The following is a 16,112-nucleotide window of genomic DNA, read 5'->3' on the forward strand; positions in this document are numbered from 1 at the left end:
TTAAACCATTGAACATTTCCATTTTATTTTTTTATTATTCATTTTTTTTACGGTATACTTAGATTATTTTTTCACGATAAGACTTCCTGCTTTAGATACAGAATGCAATAAAGAACGACCACGTATTAATAACGGCTTAAATTAAAATTCCAATGTTGAGACACGCGGGTGATTCTGAAGGTACCTACCATCATAGTATTATATGTTTAGGAGATAAATAGTCCAATTAAATAGAAATTGACATTCCTGTTTTTCACAATGGTGGCGGGTTAAAGAACCGTATTTTCATACTATTAAAATTTAAATATACTTTTTTTCGAAGAACGTTATATTTTAATAAATCGTACATGATATTTATTACAAAGTTTTTACAACGCATAAAAATGTAATCTATTTGTTTGGGTTTATTTAATTTTAGCACTCATAACATTTATCTTTTCACTGCATGATATTAATACTAGCGCGTATGCCGTATTTTATTAAAAAGAGAATCTCGTTATTTTTCATTTAACTCTTCTAAATTAGTAGGTATACGTATTATTAATATTACAGTTGCATAAGATAAAAAAGACCGTAACCCTCAAAAATCAAATAAAAAATGTAACTCTCATATAAACGTATTTCTTTAGTATAAAGTAATGCTATTAATCTGTTTTATGTAATAATATATTATAAAACTGTTATAATTTGTTTTATTTACATTTTTTTAAGTTATACATCAAACAAACGACACACATATTAATAGATTGTTAATCATTATTTTTTTTTTACTTAATTTACACAAAATGATTGAACTTACATGTTTGACCATTAAGTTGTGGAACTGTCGATTTATAATGGCATACGAAATGTATAAGTATTTGGCAGGTAAATGCAAATCGTTCAACTGGAAAAGAGTAGGTACCTATACTGGAACGGCGCAAAAAGATATATGTAGTTTGACTGAAACGAATGAAATAAAGAAGGATAAAAAAGATTTACTCATATCGCTGTGTTTAATATATTGTCCAATTGTACATGGACAACCTCAAATGCATTCGACTGCTTGAAGGTGAAACCGGAGTATGCTATTGGTTGAACTTTACAAAGTCGACGTTGATATGCATATACGCGTACCTACCTATGTAAAGTGATATTGGGGATGTTTTGCGATCCCTTTTCGTAGGATGAATATCCGGTAATAACTTTCACTGAGCAACTCTATTGCTGCTAATATGGCAACTATACAATATTCGAACGGAACACAAAAGATGGTTTGCAGTCTCGATTTTGATATCAAGTTTAAACGTGTAGGAGGAGAGGATGCTACCCTATAGTGCTTAATACCACTTGGCTGTTGTACGTAACCAAATTAATTATAGTATCTTGTCGTCTTATGTACCTATTACGCGTTCGTTCGGGGCGTTACTATGCACAATAATTAACGAAAATATTTTGGCATAAAATTGTATGATGAATATGAATAGTGAAAAGTATATGAACGTCTCATAAAACAGTTCAAAATATTGTTTTATTCATTTATCAAAATGTATGGAGGTAATATTTGTTCCTGAGAAATTAATTTTTACATTTATAAGCTAGTTATGTTGGCCCTCAATAAACAAACATTTTATTTCTTTTGTGTTTCTGTGTTTTTAATGAATACTTATAAGGTATATTTTACTAGAACGAGAGAATAGAAAAATACAACGTATTATATTTCAAATGCTTGTTTACTTTTAATATTTGAACAAAAATAAATAATAACATGACCATATTCAAAAATGCATTTTTAAATATTTGTATGTGCCTATAAGGTCCTTTACAAATAATTGAAGTAAAAAACACATTTTTTCGTTGAATTATATTTTTATTTTTTACTCAGATATATAATATAATTTGATTTGACATACATAATAATATAAGACTATTATAAACATACATTATTACATACATTTGAATTTTCGCATTAAATTTTCAAAATTAATTAATATGTAAGTTATTATTTGTTAAGGCTATTTCATAAAAACACATTTGTTGATAAATGCAAAAATGTATATTGATATAATAACAATAATAATTAATTTCTGATTACTTTTGTTATTAAAATGAAATAACGTAATTATTGTTCATTGGAATGCAAAACGATTTGTAGTTTAAAAATGATTCATCATTGAACTTCAATAATGAATTTTTGTATCTATAAAACACCATTGGGCTATCGAGCCTAAGTATTTATAGAAATTTACTAATACGAGTGCTCAAAAAGTTATTTTTGGCTTAGTTCTTAATGATTTGAAAATTCGCATTAGTCTTTACATTTTAAAATGTTTAAATTGCACAGTAACTTTCCAAAGAGATTGTATTAATTCCTCTGATTTTGGTACCTACCTAATAAACGCAATTTAAACTAAAAAATACCCAAAAAATCCTTGTTTTTTTCCTTGTTTGTGGATAAAAATTGTATACAATATAATATGCTAACTTATTTTTGAAAAAAATAATAAAACAAAATCACTACTCGTAGTACAGCTTGTATAAAACTTATATGACTTCGTACAGTATTTAATAATAAATGGTTTACATTTTAAGTGACATACTCGACAACATAAAATGTCAGTTTTCCTACTTACGAAATTTACACGTATATCAATCAGACCATGTTATATTACGATTTATTTAATACGTTTTATTTTTTTCTTTTGTACTATTAATTTTATATAAACGTGCAAAAGACTTAACATCCAATTGGTTTTTGACTTTGACAAACATACAAAACATCAAACGAAAATTGTACAAATACATTTTCTCAGAATGTGGCGTTATTAAAATAAATCTCTTGAAAACAAAATTATACTATATAAAGTCTTCGAAATAAAAAATCTCCTCGAATCATATTAAATAAAATATATTACTTGGTTTATTTTATTAGAATTAAAAATTAGAATTTTTGATTTTCAAACATTTCTTTGTACATTGTGTTTTATATACCTACTAATTATATTCTTAGAGACTTAATAGTTCATTTTAGACTAATAAATATTGTTGTGAGAGAAAAAACTTTCTACCAAGTAATTATTTTAAGTTGTTTGTTATACAAAATAAACTAACTGAAAATCTGAAAATAAGTACAATAAATTTAAAAACAGTAATAAAAACAATTTAATTAGAAAAAAATCACCATACAAGTTTTTTTGAGAATTTTCATTAACAATCTTACAACATTTTTTTTTACTAAAAATATCTTATAAACTTCCTCAAAATAGTCATGACGTATTTTAATTTGCTTGTTATAAAAAATAATTATTATTTTTTAATCTTTAAAAGGACTGTATTTAGTAACTGAGAACAAAAACATTTTTTTAAAAACGGATTCTTAGAAATATAAACTCTAATGGGGGTGGGAAGAACGTGTAAGGACAATTATGTATGTATAGTACAATTTACTTCTAAATTGGTATCAATCTTCTTAAATACAATTAATAATACATGTATTTTATGTTTTTCGAAATTAAAATCCCAAGGGGGTGAAAGGGATGATAACATTTTAATGTTTAGTTACAATTTTAGCTAGGTATCAATATTCTATTTTTTTTTTTTTTTAATTCTTAATTTGTGTAGTTTGGCATATTTTAGTTGTTTATTTGTTTTTATAACAACCTTTTCATCTATATATTTTAATTTGGGTACTACTTAATTGCTCATCATAACAAAACTAATTATATGTGAGCAAAGCCGTGGGAAATAGCTAGCATTATAATAATAATTAATATGTCAAAACATCATTCAATATCTACATAATTTATAGATTTTATTCATATTTATTTTAAATACAATAGATATATATTTTATATTTTGTTAATAATTTGATTAAATAATATAGGATTAACTGAAGAAAATTAATTCTCTTTTATGTACTTTCATAATTAAATTATTATATACCTACCTAATGAAAGGTATATAAATATTTTATATTCATATACCTTCCACATTTTTATGTTCAGAATAGTTTCCATGTTTTTTTATGGAAGAAATTTAAATATAATATAAATAATAATACTGAAAGAATATCAACTTGTTAAGTTATTAAAAATACAAGACTTTAAATATTGATGAGTGAAAAAACAAATGTTTACAAAAGTTAAATCGAGAGTACCTCATTCTTATATGCATACAATGAGAACAGAAAAAATATTACTCATATTTAGGTTTATATTGTTACATCCGGAAATTGATTGTAAACAATTATTTATATTATTGTTTTGACAGTGTACAATAAAATTATTCATCCGTCAAGGGGTTTTCAATAATAATATTTTTAATTTACATGAAACTAATTTTATTTTTATGAAATTGCTGAACCGTGATTATTACAATTTATTATTGTTTAGCAATTATCATAACAATGTACTTTCAACACACTTGTTAAGAAAAAAATGATAATGGAAATTATTAATATTATATTCTATTATTGACCATTGGGTACCTCAAGAAATCGGTCGTTATTGTAACAAAAAAAATAATTGTTGAATTACATTATTATCTTAGATAACATTTTGTTGTCATATTGTGTAATTTTTAACAATAGGTAGGCAAAGTTTTTATTTTCAACACAGTGATAATTTAATTACTTTTAGGTATATTAAAATGTATTGTTACAATAAATTATAGACAGGTGATAAATTGTGAGATACTGAAACATTCATACCAATAAATAATTATTGAATATGTAAATGTCAGTGTTTACTTAAGATTTTTTGTAATATAAATATACTAATTTAGCTTTATTTAATTTATATAGCTTATGAATAACATAATACAATCAATTTATACATTTCATAATGATATAGCATGATAAAGCATGATTACGTGTATCGTTAACTATTACTTATTAGGAAAATAGAGTTAAGATTAAAATTTAACTCTTAAAAACAGAACGGGAGGATCAAGTCAAATGCTGTTATTTTTTTTTTTATATACGTTTAGAATTGTGTGTGTAGTTTTACGACCGATCGAATGGTTCTATCGTTTTTTACTTTAAAATACGATGAGGCACAAGTCGTTTCTTAAGTTTACTTTTATCACATTAATTTAATAATTTAGTATTCTTACGTAATTTTTCTTTTATACCCATCTATTACAACAGCTTACAGGGTTTATACCTACCCACATACCAAAAACTTATACAACTATAAAATAAACAGATAAAAAAACAGTTTAAGTTAACGAAAAAATAATAATTTTAGAAAATTTTTTGTGTTTACTGAAAACCAACAAAAATTAAATTGACAAATGCCTCTTTACATAAAAAACCGTTTAACCACAAAATAGTGACTACTGTTCAGTTCACCCTAAAATGCAATAAATTCGTAGGTTTTTTGTTATCATATCCGTATAATATAATAATAATTTGTAAACATATAATTATAATAATATGATATTAAATCGTTTTGGATTTCCATCTAGACACGTCGTCGTTCGTATTATGTTTGTGACGAATTGCCGACATTGGCACACAATGTACAAATCCTAAAGCGTTTGTGAACGAAACATGTATTATTGACCCACAATTGGGTGGGTATGAATGTATGGTTGTAAATTCACGCATGTTAAATGAGGCCTATAGAGAAACATTTTACTGAGACTATTACACTTAATAACTAGAGTGCATCCATTAGAACACGATACGAGTCGGTCGCGTTATTGTTTTTATCTTTATTTTTTTCATTTATTATTCTCCATCCGAACTGCTGCTATTATAATGCTGTGTTCTACCCCTTGATAAATATAAACGCACAAATAATAAAAGAAGAGAAAAATCAACAACGAAAACACCGGATGATCGAAGTTTGTCGAGGTAAATGCGCGAGTACATCCGGCCGACAATGGATAGGATAGGTGCGCCGCTCTGCCCGCTGCCTACCTCGATCGAAAAGTATAATACTATAATATATTATATAATATGTACAGTAAAAAAAAAATAATAATAATAATAAAATGCTACTGAGGGTTCTTTTAATGTGCGAAAAAAACTGGAAAATGCGCGTAAGATATTATACCCTATCTTTTTTTCCTGGCCTAACAAGAGCGAAAGGATAAAATGTAATTTAAAAAAGTTAACTAATTGAGTTTTTAATTAATTCGAAAAACGTGGGAAACGTCCGTATCCTTTACCGTGTCCGGACGATGGTCTGGTTCAGTTAAAGGATCGGTCCTCTTATCCGGAAGTCGGAAACGCGGTGCTTTACATTATACTCCGTGGTGCTAGAGTATAAGTATGGTTTTGCGTTTATTTGATTAACAGGTATAATAATGTAATAGGTATCTCCTGTGAACAAAACATATTTTTCCTGACGTGAAAAGCACCTTAATTTAACACGCCCCGCGATGGTGGTATGGTGGAAATTTGATTTACGAAACACTGCAGCAATAACATTGTACTCCCTCCTTCCTTCGTATAAACAGTGAAGAGTGAATGTTGATTAAAAAAATAACTTAGCATACTCATTTGTTTTTTACAGTTATTATATTATAAACATGTCAATTGACCTTATAATTTGTTAACATTGATTATTGTGTTCTATGCAACACACCTCGACAAATTGTTAATTTTCGATCGGGTCCATAATATAATGTCATAACTCGCACGTAACTGATATTTAATATTTTAGTCTGATTTCAATAAAGTACGTTTGTATTAATTTAGTAGACGACAATATCTAATTATTATTATTACTATGCGATAGTGGATGGGTTAGGTACATCCATAGTATTATATTTTATTCATGCTTCGATCACTATACTAACTGGTGACAATAGGTCCGTGTTAACGGATCACAGTTTCTACGTATAATAATTGATGTGAACAAGTTCTACATCAGTTGATTTTGAGTGTTAAACCGGGTTTTTGGATAATGTACGTCAGTTGATAATAATTCTCATTGACAAATTATCGGTGACACGCCAACTGCAATAATTAATCATTGTCCGATAGCAGCGTGAGTTCAGCGTGTGTAATAACCATAATACCTATAACTAAAACATAATACATGCAATTATTATTTAAAAATTTACCTCGGATGTTCATGACCCTGTATACCCTCTACCGTTTGGTAACGAACGGCGAGGTTAATCGGTGTTTAAAAGACGAATTGTAGGTTAACAGTATATTGGGCACACATCTATTATTAACGCGACATTGTGTTTGAAGTGTCGGAAATGGCTGTTCGTGGCAAACCGAATTGTCTTACCGTCGTGCTTCCGGGACAAATTGCATCGATATCAAATCGCAAATTAAACATCATAGTCTACGAAGTGTTTGAAATTAAATTATAATGATATTGTGATCTGAAAATCGAACGAGATCGACCATTGGTTGAATAATTTCTGGTGTATGGACACTCTTCACTAGTAGACGGAATTCACGGAAAGTATTTTTTCAACAAAACATATTACATTTTTTAGATAAAAATTAAATATTTATCTCGATAATGTATCTAAAAAACGTTTTAAAAATATAAAATAGAGAGTTTGTCTTCGTACATTTTATATAATATAATATCATATTATATTTTAGATTCTGAGTGAAGCGAGGAAGCTAGCGGTTTTACAATGGTGTTTATTTTTTTTTATATCCTGTATACAAAATTTTTACCAGAAGGAGTACTTCGATTTCAACATATAGTACCTTATCTTTTAGAAAATTGAATCAAGATGGTACTTTAGAGAGGACATTTTTCGATTTTCTCAATAGTTATTTAATGCCACGGGAAAAACTACTGACAAATTACGAAAATCCGCTTAAAATGGGATTTTAATTTCTAACGCTTTGTTTATCTCCGTAGCAACGAATAAAGAATAAAATAAATTTAACTTAAAGGCTATAATAAATAATACAAATTTAAAAAATCTAAACTGATAACCGTCTCCGCTCAGAATCGTTTTTCTTATACAATGATATTATATCATTGAATACAAGTTGAATACAATCCATTATACATTGACTTACTTGTAACCTACTGAACCTACTGTACAGCAGAGCGACATCCACTTACCCGCTTTTTTTTATTTATTGATTAATATGTTTAATAGCACTAAGTAGTATGAATATGTTTAATAAGCCTGTGAATGGTATGTAAAAATAAATAAAATATGCAAGTTGTTATATTATTCATTGACACGACCAAGGTTTAACATTATTTAGGTAAATAATAATCATCCTATTTTATCTACTCTTGATAATTTAATACAAAAGTGACTGTTCCAATAGTTATCTAATTACTATAAATAAATACATTCCAGAATATATTTATTTTTTTTTTGGAAAAAAAGAATATTAATGTTTTTTACATTAGTCTCACTACTCTTAAAACTACAGCCTAAAATATGAAATAAAATTAATTTTTCGAATGGTTAATTAACTTTAAATTAGGCTCCTACACCATTCTGCACTTTTGTACATTTTTCATCAATGTCTAAGACTTGAAAGAAATGAAAAACCAGACATTTTTTGTTTTGTTATATGGCCATGTTAAATTCTTTTACTATTAAATATTATACTATAATAATTATTTAAATTAATAAGAAATACATTTATAAATCATTTTAGCAAAACTAAAGTACTTATCAGTAGTTATCAAGTGTCCAGTATTCTAGTATTTTTTTAAACTGTATTATTTTAAACTTTACTTTTATTATTGTCAGTTATCGTGTTTGTTTTATTTTTTCATAAATTTGAAGTTTTGACAATTCTGTAAAAACTTACTTGAAGTATAAGGAATGATGTGGTCCGAATGTTCGTAAACACGAGACACGAACGCATCTCATATCAACTGAATTTGGTTGAAGGAATGAATTTGCAAACTTTTTTATTTAAACAATCGACACTTTCGTAATCATCTATCCATAACAGTAAAACAGTCACCATTAAGGGGTTGATAACAGACGTATCCTTTGGATTCCTCCCCTCCACCACACACATATTTATAAACATTGTAGCTGAAACTTTTCAATTCATTGTCAAATATTGGAATAATTTGTTTTTATTTTACCGATACCATTGCTGTTATAATAATTTATATCATTGTTATGTAACGACAAAGTATTAAAAATATAAAAAATTATTTATTAACTACAACAAAATGTTTGTACCTATTTTAGCTTATAAATACATAATAATGGTTTTATTAACAATATTTCTGGCTTTAATGCGGGTTTGTACAGTTTTGTTACTGTAAATTGCTTTTTCGTTTTTACTACTTTTCAATGAATAATTTCGTTGTTTGTTATAAATTATGCGAATACGATTCTGTCGATACTCAATTCAATGTGATTTTTATTACTTTTAGGTTGATATTTTATTTATGAGGTTATTATGGGTTGTATTTGTTTTTGGTTGTTCTAAAATGCCGCAATATTATTTATTTAGTTTTTTTTAGAAAAAGTGTTTTTTGATTAGTGTTTATTTACAATCTATACATTTGTATTAATAATTAAATATGATATGAGTATTATGACAAAAGTACTGCGATAAAACGTACAGGAAGACGTTCAACAGAAACACTTTTAAACGATTTATTATGTACATTAAAGTCTTACATACTTAGAAGGTCTCTGCACCAGCTACGTCCGAGACAATCTAATCGTGTTTTTCAAATTATTTAAAAATGTATGTTACTTAAATAAATCATTAAATTTCGCATGTTATAATCAATAATTCGTATTCATACCAACTAAAATGTATACATTGTAAGGTTCTTCTTCTAAAATAAAAATTGGGAAATAGTATAATGTTACATACTAAAATATCACAAACAACAAACGTTTTTGTTTGTAGAGAAATATTTAAATTTAAAGAAATTTAAAAAAATCAAGTAATAAATAATTATTATAATTCAATTCTATATTAAAATTAAAATGTATAAACCTAACAGTTAACCTAATAATATAGTAGTACCTATCTGACAATTTTCCAAGCCATAAAATTGAATTCGAATGATCATCACACAATTATTTGGTAAATAAAAACGAGGCTGTAACGCTGTACAGCCAAAAGTCGCAGGAGACCAGAATGTCGTGCCAGGCTTCATAAATTCGAAATTTTATTTAAATTTAAATTTAAATCCATGACATTACTGGGCCTCACTGAGACATACTCGTGTAGAGGCCAAAAAATTAAAATCATAAACAATAGGTGGGCCGTTTAAAGGTACTTTTTTCGAAAATGTTTTCGAAAATCGACTGAAATAATATCAGCTACCTATCGTTATATAACAACTTTACGCAAGTAGGACGCGCGTGTGACGTCAAAATGATGTGCGTGTAATCTATACGACTGATAATTATTAATGTCAGGTACATACGCATATTATCATTTGCTTAGTTTGAAATATTATCGTAACTCCATTTTATTGATTTTGGGATTATTTTCGATTAAACTGAAGAAAATAAAAACGCGTCGTATGATTAAGACATCACTCCAGTTTTAAAATTCTATTCCACACGAAATTGATGTTTTGAAATCGTCTTATCTCCGATATAATGGTTTTAAAACCTAGAAAAAGTCGTAACTTCATAATATTATCATTGTAATAAACGGTGGAGATACGTCCTTTGCGAGTTAGGGAATCAGGCCGACGAAACAGCTCCTGAAAAATTTACCATTTTGGACTTACGATAGTCGTGAATCAAGCCGACGATATTTAAATAATATTATAATGTCGGAATTTTGCTTTCTCTGTTTTACAGGCAAGTGGTGGATGGACTCCAGCCGGCGTTGACGTGGTCAGCGGCACGGGCAAACACCGAATGGCGGTTCTCGTGAGGAAGTCGGCGCCGGGTTCCCCCACGCCGTCGTCGGCTTCCAGTTACGGTACCGCGTCATCCGGTAACGATCTCATCGCTAGCGCGTCCAGCGCACTGCGCCGGCTCCACTTCAAGTCTGCCGGCGCCCAACGCATGCTCAACCGGACCAAACAGCAACAACAACAACAACAACAGCAGCAGCAGCAACAACAGCAGCAGCACCATCAGAACCTGCAGCACCAACAGCCGCAATCGCAGCAATCGTCACCGGTGCCCAAGCTCAATGTATTCGGGTCCAGCTCGGTGTCCATCGAATCGTCGGCCACGGTGAACACCAGCACCGATTCGTCCGCGGCCACCATGACCACGGTTACCGACGACACGGAAAACGAGGACAATTTCGACAACCCGGTGAGCCCAACGCGTATATAGTTGCGAAATTGTAGACAGTATACTTAACCACCTATTCATCATTTGGATAAAAGTGCTACGGCCTTAAACGAAAGTTTGTTAATTATTTGAAAAATCTCACGTCTGTGAACTTTGTGGCAAACACATAACAGAATTCAAACCGATTCAACAATATTGTTGGAATGTTTTTAGAACTTGTTCTACAGTCATTAAAAAATTATGAGCAATTTTCCAAAACCACAGCTAAGTTAATAACAACAGCCAGCACTTGGTCGAACGCTTCAAAAACCATTGTACATTAAGGTTTGTTGGAAGGTCTCGCCATTTGTTGGATGTCGGTCAATTGTATACGAGTTTTTTAAAAAATTCTGCTAACTTCTCACTAAGTCAACGGCCAAATTATTCTCAAAACTTCGAAAACCATCCAAAGTTGTTGATGATAGTCCGTAATGAACAAATTTAGATGGTTTTTGAAGATTTTGGAAAAATTGAATGCGAAACTTGATGTGAAGTTAGTTGGGCTTATTCAAACATTTGATACAATGAACAAAGATCCAACAAATTGTGGAACCTGTCCAACAATGTCCAATGAAATTGTCGAATAGGTTTATTTAACTCAGTAACATGTGTGCCGCTAAGTTTACGGACGCAAAAATCTCGTCAACGTTTTTCCAAGTAACAAGCTTAATACCGCTAACGGTTTTGTGTGATAACCGTGTGCAGTCAGACGTGGTAGAATTCAATTATTCCTGGTTGAGTAGTATATTCCACAATACGATTGATCGGTGCTACCCAACAAAATTTAGTGACCGCACTATATTATTATTATTGTACTCTGTACTGCAGGACTATCATAAGATCAAAGTTAAACGAATTTGCAAATTTCAAATAGATATGGAAATTTTGAAACGTTATAACTAATAACTATTGTTTATTGGAAATTTCTTAAACTACATTTATAATCTATATCTATCTTAATAAATAAATTACATTTTTTTCTACGTAATCCATTGATCTCATTTTAATTTTGAAAACTACGTTTTATTATTTTTTATATCAAATAATATTATAATATAATATCTTTTAAAATGTTATTAATTAAAGTTATAAATTGATGTGAACTATAGTAATTTACTGCAATAAATTAATATAATTTGATATCTTAATTTAATTGTAAGTATAATATTATAATGTATTAGATCTTTAAATTTAAATGTCGTTTGATAAGAAAGTATAATTAAATATGATATATATATTACATGTACATTACAACATATAAGTGAATTACATATCGGTATATTCATTACAAAACAAAACTCTTCAAAATACTCTAAAGATAATATTGTATTCTGCAAGCGTCTGTGCTCAAGATAAAAAAGAGTTTTAGACGATTCGTTAAAGTCACATGTATGTAAATATAATATTATAATGGTATAGGTACGCCTTTAGAGAATACGAATAAACAATTACCGTGAAGCAACAGCAGAATGAAAATAAAAATAAAAACAATATTGCTTTAAAATGCGTCTAAATAAAAATAAAACATCCAAACGAAATATACTCAGCCACACTCTCCAAAGGCGTTAAGGGAATTATGTGCGCATTATACCATTGTTTAATCCACAAACACAAGCAAGGATGTATTATTGTTATACAATATACATATATACATAGTGTTTTGACCCAATGTTTGTTTGAAAGTGGATATTAATCCACGCATAGTACTACTTCGCCCATTGTAATAACTCACAAAGGGCATTTAGAAATCAATTCCCCATCGTCCAATTTTTATTATCCGAGATTATCATAGGGTAAATAAAAAGAATGTATACGATTTTCCCTTATTGAATTTGAGTAGTGACACGGTATTTTAGTATACCTGTATTTATAGCACGTTTGAATTCCAATATTGTATTGTATTGTGTTGTTATTCAACACCAAATATTGTCCTATAAAAGTGATTTTCACGTGCTTCCATTAAATTCTATCGGATATTTTTTAATTCCCGTGTCAAATGCATTTTTCAGTTCAAACAATTAATTTAATTCAACTTAAAAATGATTCTCGAGAACCTGAAGCACAACACTACGTTAATTTAAATCCCCAACTGGCATGCCTTCCTTTTTTTCTTTTTTTTTTACAACAACGAACAGAATGTGATATCGATTGTTATGGTCATTTATTTATTTATTTATTATGTTTGACATTCATCGCCATGAATATTGAAACGGCAAGTACAATTCCGCAAATGTCACATGTTTTCATCATAATAAAAAAAAAATCATTTAGTGAATCAGTCTTTCAACCTCGAAAAATATTTCATTGACAGTTTCAACATTTATTGACATTATTCGCAAATATGTATGATACGAACATTTCTTCCCCAGTATACTAAAGTATATATTATTTCATATTATTTAAAAGACATTATTATAACTTTCAACCTAGACGTACATTTTTTTCAAATATTTCATAAGACTAAAATATACATATAAATTATAATTGTTTTTTTTTTTAACTTTTTAGTAATATATTATATGAACTAATAAGTTCTGTAAAATACAATTTTACAATATTAATAGGCTGTAGCTCCAGCAATAAATTTATATTAAAAGAAATTAGGTGATGTGAAATATTTAATTAAAATGTCGTTAAAGTTTTAAACATAAATTTATACATAATATTTTATACCAAGGTGGAAAAATATGGTTAAATGCTCTTCACGTACGTTTAGCTAATACTATATTGATACATTTACTATTACACTATCATAATATTATATTAGTATAGCTTCTATTATATTATAATGTTTGATATTCAATTTCTCTCAATATCTCTCCCGTAGGTACTCGTGATTATATAACCGTTCTGAGAATATTATTATTACCAATATTTGACTACATCCTGTACTCATATCGTATACATGTATACGTATTATTTTATTAATGTAGTATTCATATTCCGGTGAATAGTCCGTAAATTTAGATCGATTTGGTATGACTTTATATGGGTTTATCTATAGGTAAAACCATACACGTGTAAATTTCAATAAAAAAATTTTAATGTTATGGTATATTGTTCCTACACCACTTTAAAATTGTAAATGTTGGTTTCTAAATAATGTTCTTAATGTATTACATTAAATCACTTGATTCAAACCTAAGTAACTTATGGATGGTACTTGCCACTTGGTATTGTTAAATATGTTTTTTTTATGTGTGCTATAATCATGTCATTAAATTCTATTATGGATATTTGGTGAAAATTTCAATTCCCAAGAGTCATTCTTTTTTTAATTACAGCTATAAAACAATTTGTATTTTGTCGAAACGGGTTTTTCGTACAAATTTCAGTTCAAATGCTTAAAAAATTGTGTGTTTTGTTTACTTTTGATGATTTGAAACATTTTTGCAAATGTTTTTTTTCCCCACCAAAGTACCAACTATGTATCCAACCTCAAAGTGGGATATCCAATCGTTTTAATAACTCCTAAAGGTGACGTCAAATAAAAAAAAACCAATAAATTCATCACTCCATTCAGATTCTAAAAAAAGATTGTATGTGGTGTTTTATGAAAACCCGAATCCACTAATAATAATCGTACATTTTTTTTTTAAAATTATAATGGTTTTTCATTTACTCGAATATTTTGATGATACAATATAGTCGATAAGTGAGTTTTATCAATAGTCATAAATTACAATAAACTATTACAAAAACGCAAGTATTTTTCGTTTTAAATCTAAAATAAACACACAAAAATAATTATATTGATATCCAATGTGGTGTAGGAATTTAGGTACTATTATAAAAGATATATAATAATTTGTAATTTATATTATTATAAATATTGAAAAAAGGGTTATGAGGAGATCGATTTCCCTATACCAGCCCTGTTTGACAGCCACCGGTGACGTACTGACGTGTAATAATCAATATTAAAATACTATGTAACAGCTATCAATAAGTACAACACGACGGCGTAAATGTTGATTATTAACCGTTATGTTTTGTATGCCCAAATGTCAGTTCGAACCGAAAATGCGCATCATTCCGAACCTGTTGGACGAAGTGCTCAACGGAACTCAGTCATCGTCGTCCGCGGAAAAGGACGACGAGTTCTACAGCGCGTCTAGCACCGAGGAGCAGCCCAGGGACGACCCGAAGGCAGTGTTCACCGTCCAGGACACCGCACCCGAAGAATACGAGGACAGCGGCATGCCGCTGATGCAGTACACTACGTTGCCGAGTAGCTTTCACCATCACCACCACCACCACAACAACAACAACTACAACAACAACAACGACAACAAGGCCAACAACAACTACGGCAAAGACGACCGTGGCGTGGAGGAGAACACCATCGCGGAAGCCGAGGACTTCCGGGCAGCCGACAGGGACCGGAACGCGGACGACGATGCGGACAACACGCTGGAATGGCGCAACATCATGAAGCGGCAAGCTCTGCTCGAGAACCTTCACCGAAACACCATAATAGCGAACAAGAGGTAAGTCCACGCCTCGGAGCTAATATTATAGGCCTTTATTAAAAACGTAACTTGTTGTTTTATAGTATTATATAACTCTAAATTTGTTCGCTTCGTAAAGTTATTAGATTTTGGTTTGAATAGAATACGTTTTGTCTCTCAGAATCAAACGAGTTTTTAACCTAATTGACACAATCACAAATGATAAAAAAGTTAATCGAATTTAAAAAAAAAAAACAATGTTATTTGTAGCTTGTAAATAATTTTACCCTAGTATGGAATTTGTACTTATCACCAACTATGGTATGGACCGCATTCATCTACCTGCCATGCAGAATGCCCTAGGGTTTTACATATAGGTCAAAATGAATTACGTTTGAAAAATACTTAAATATTTTACTACGTTTCGTATCCTAAGTAATATGAACTCAT

The 16,112-nt window shown here is 29.3% G+C and overlaps 1 protein-coding gene across 1 annotated transcript in view; it reads left to right on the forward strand.

Annotated features, from left to right (window-relative positions):
• Window positions 1-16,112, forward strand: part of LOC132942367 (myb-like protein O) — a 226,106-nt gene that overhangs the window by 145,974 nt on the left and 64,020 nt on the right. Inside the window, exons 3-4 of the mRNA XM_061010683.1 lie at window positions 10,726-11,193; window positions 15,223-15,701. Of these exons, the coding sequence (XP_060866666.1) occupies window positions 10,786-11,193; window positions 15,223-15,701 (887 nt within the window). The 5' untranslated portion in view covers window positions 10,726-10,785. The remainder of the gene's footprint in view (window positions 1-10,725; window positions 11,194-15,222; window positions 15,702-16,112) is intronic.

This window comes from Metopolophium dirhodum, chromosome 4 (assembly GCF_019925205.1).
Source record: "Metopolophium dirhodum isolate CAU chromosome 4, ASM1992520v1, whole genome shotgun sequence".
NCBI lineage: Eukaryota > Metazoa > Arthropoda > Insecta > Hemiptera > Aphididae > Metopolophium > Metopolophium dirhodum.